The sequence below is a fragment of the Aureococcus anophagefferens genome (assembly GCF_000186865.1).
Source record: "Aureococcus anophagefferens unplaced genomic scaffold AURANscaffold_8, whole genome shotgun sequence".
NCBI lineage: Eukaryota > Pelagophyceae > Pelagomonadales > Pelagomonadaceae > Aureococcus > Aureococcus anophagefferens.
The window spans coordinates 317,245-319,774 of NW_008705568.1; the positions used below are offsets into that span (position 1 = coordinate 317,245).

Here is a 2,530-nt window from a genome sequence, read left to right on the forward strand (position 1 = left end):
GCACTCCGGGGAGCGCGTGCTCTGGTCGCTCTACTGGGGCGTCGCCAGTTACATTTTCCGGACGAAGACGAAAGCCGAGGCCGCGGCCGTGTCGCGCGCGTTCCGCGCCGTGCGCTACGCGCGGCGGCTCCACGACGACGCCGCCCGGCTCGCGCACGCCATGCCGGGGCTCGCGAAACCCTTCGCGTTCCACGCGGCGCACGTGCGCACGGGCGACCGCGACCCGCACCCGCTCGTCGACTGCGCGGGGCTCTTCGGCGGGACTTATTTCGCGAAGCAGGACATCTGCGGCAAGGGCAAGAAGGACGACAAGCAGGGCAAGTGCCGCGCGAAGGGCCGCGACGTGTCCTTCGCGGACGCGGCCAAGCTCGCGGTCGAGCGCGGGTTGGTGCGGCGGGGCGACGTCTTCTACGTCGCCACGGCCGACGCGAAGCACCCGGCGGTCGTCCAGTTCCGCGGCGTGCTGAGCGCCGCCGGCGTCGCGTCCTACGCGCTCGGCGATCTGCTGTCGGCGACGGGCCTGTCCCTGCCGCGGACGACGCCGTCCTGCGCCGGCGGCGGCCCGGGCGGGTCGCTGCGAGATCAGCGGCCGTGCCTGCGCGCGAACTTCGACTACGTGAGCTCCGTCGACCAGCTCATCGTCGCCGCCGCGCGCGGCGGCGTCCACGTCGCCGACTTCCCGTCGACGTGGGACGAGCTCACGGTCGAGCTCCAGTGCGAGGCCCGCGACGCCGCGGGCGACGCGCCGGGCGCGTCCTGCGCCGCCGCGGACTACTTCCACGCGGCGCCGCGGCCGCCCGCGCCGCCCTTCTCGCCCGCGGACAACAAGCGCGTCTTCACCGCGGCCCTCGATCGCTACTGCGGGATCTTCTAAGTTTTAGCACGTGAAGATGGAGAGGAGCTTGAACTTGCCCCGGTCGCCCGGGTCCGGCCGCAGTTTGACGACGACGGGGTTCCACACCATGGCGTGGTTGTGGCACGCGACCTTGAACTGCCGCACGACGGCGAGGGACTCGGCCTGGGGCCACGTCGCGTTGAGCGCGACGGTGTCGACGGCCGAGACCCGGACCTTCGACCCCGGCGCGGCGGCGTAGGCCGCGCACTCGTCGTCGCCCGCGCAGATGAGCTCGTTGAACTTGATCTTCTCGACGTCGATCGTCGCGAACGTCGCGGTCACGGAGCCCATGCCCTCGTAGCTCCGCAGGTACTCGAGGCCGACGGTGCCCGTGTGGCCGCAGGGGACGACGATGGACAGCTCGGAGGTCGCGGTCGCGGTCGCGTTGACGATCCAGCCCGGCGGCTTGTCCGGGCGGTCCCGACGCAGCGACCAGCCGCCGCCCGCGCGGACCTGGGCGCCCGGGCTCGCCGCGGCCTCAACGTCGGCGGCGACGAGGTGCGCGGCCATGCCCAGAGAGCAGGCGGAGAGCTCCGCGAGCTCGTTAGCGCTCGCCAGCGTGCCGCCGGCCGGCGCCCAGTCGGGGACGACGGCGCCGTCGCCGCGCTCCGCGCGCCGGACGAGCGCGAGGACCGCCGCGTGCGCCGCGTCGGCGACGAACTCGTGCGCGGGCACGCCCGGGTGGTGGTCGACGTCGCCGCCCTTGGCCGCCGGCGCGCGCCAGAGCCTGTCGAGGCGCGCGTTCCCGAGGAACTCGCCGGCGGGCCAGAGGCCGTCGTGGTCCTGCAGCGCGAAGGACGACGCGCCGTGGAATCGGGCGACGCGGTCGTAGATGCGCGCGTGTCCCTGGAGCACGGCCCCGTAGGCCGCGGCGCGCGCCGGGTCGGCCCAGAGCGCGCGCCAGCCCTTTAAGGCCGGCGCCGTCGTCGGCTGGTGGAACTTGGGCGGCAGGATCGTCGTGAGGAAGAGCACGGCGGGCGGCGGCTCGCGCCGGCTCCCCGCGAGCTTCGCGAGGGCCACGAGGAAGGCCTCCGCCGCGACGCTCACGAGCTCGTCGACGGCCGCGCCGCCCTCGCGCGCGTCCTCGATCGTCGGCCGGTTGTCGTTCTGCGAGTAGTCGACGACGACGATGTCCGTGCCCGGCGGGACGTGCGTCGACAGGAGGCTCACGCACCAGCCCAGGGACGACGCCGGCTCGCACGCGTTGTGGAGCGCGACGCCCGCGCCGAGGCTCGACCGCAGCTTCGCGAGCAGCCGCGCAGGCCAGGCCTTGGTCTTGTCGTTGTGCCGCTTCGCGAGGTTGCCGCCGCACGTCATGGACCCGCCGAGCACCGCGATCTTCATCTGCTTCGCGCATCGCCACTTCGCGACCACGCGTCCCCAGCCCCGGCCGGCGACGCGGAGGCCGGACTCGTCGACGGCGCCGAAGCGCACGACCGTCGCGTTGCCGCCTCCGGGAGGGGCCGCGCACGCCGTGGCCTTCGCGGGCGAAGACTTCGCGCGCGGGGGCGCCGCCGCGCGCGGGGGCGCTGCGGCCGGGGCTTCCGCGGGCGAGGCTTCCGCGAGCGGAGCTTCCTCGGGCGGAGCGTCCGCGGGCGAGGCTTCCGCCGCGGGCCGGGGCGCCGCGGCGGCAGC

General features: G+C 74.8%; 1 protein-coding gene across 1 annotated transcript in view; it reads right to left on the reverse strand.

The window, feature by feature from the left end:
- Positions 1 to 877: 877 nt before the first annotated feature.
- Positions 878 to 2,530, reverse strand: part of AURANDRAFT_63783 (hypothetical protein) — a gene marked incomplete at both ends in the record, with an annotated part of 8,655 nt that continues 7,002 nt past the window's right edge. The window contains one exon of the mRNA XM_009038571.1: positions 878 to 2,374. Within this exon, the coding sequence (XP_009036819.1) occupies positions 878 to 2,374 (1,497 nt within the window). The remainder of the gene's footprint in view (positions 2,375 to 2,530) is intronic.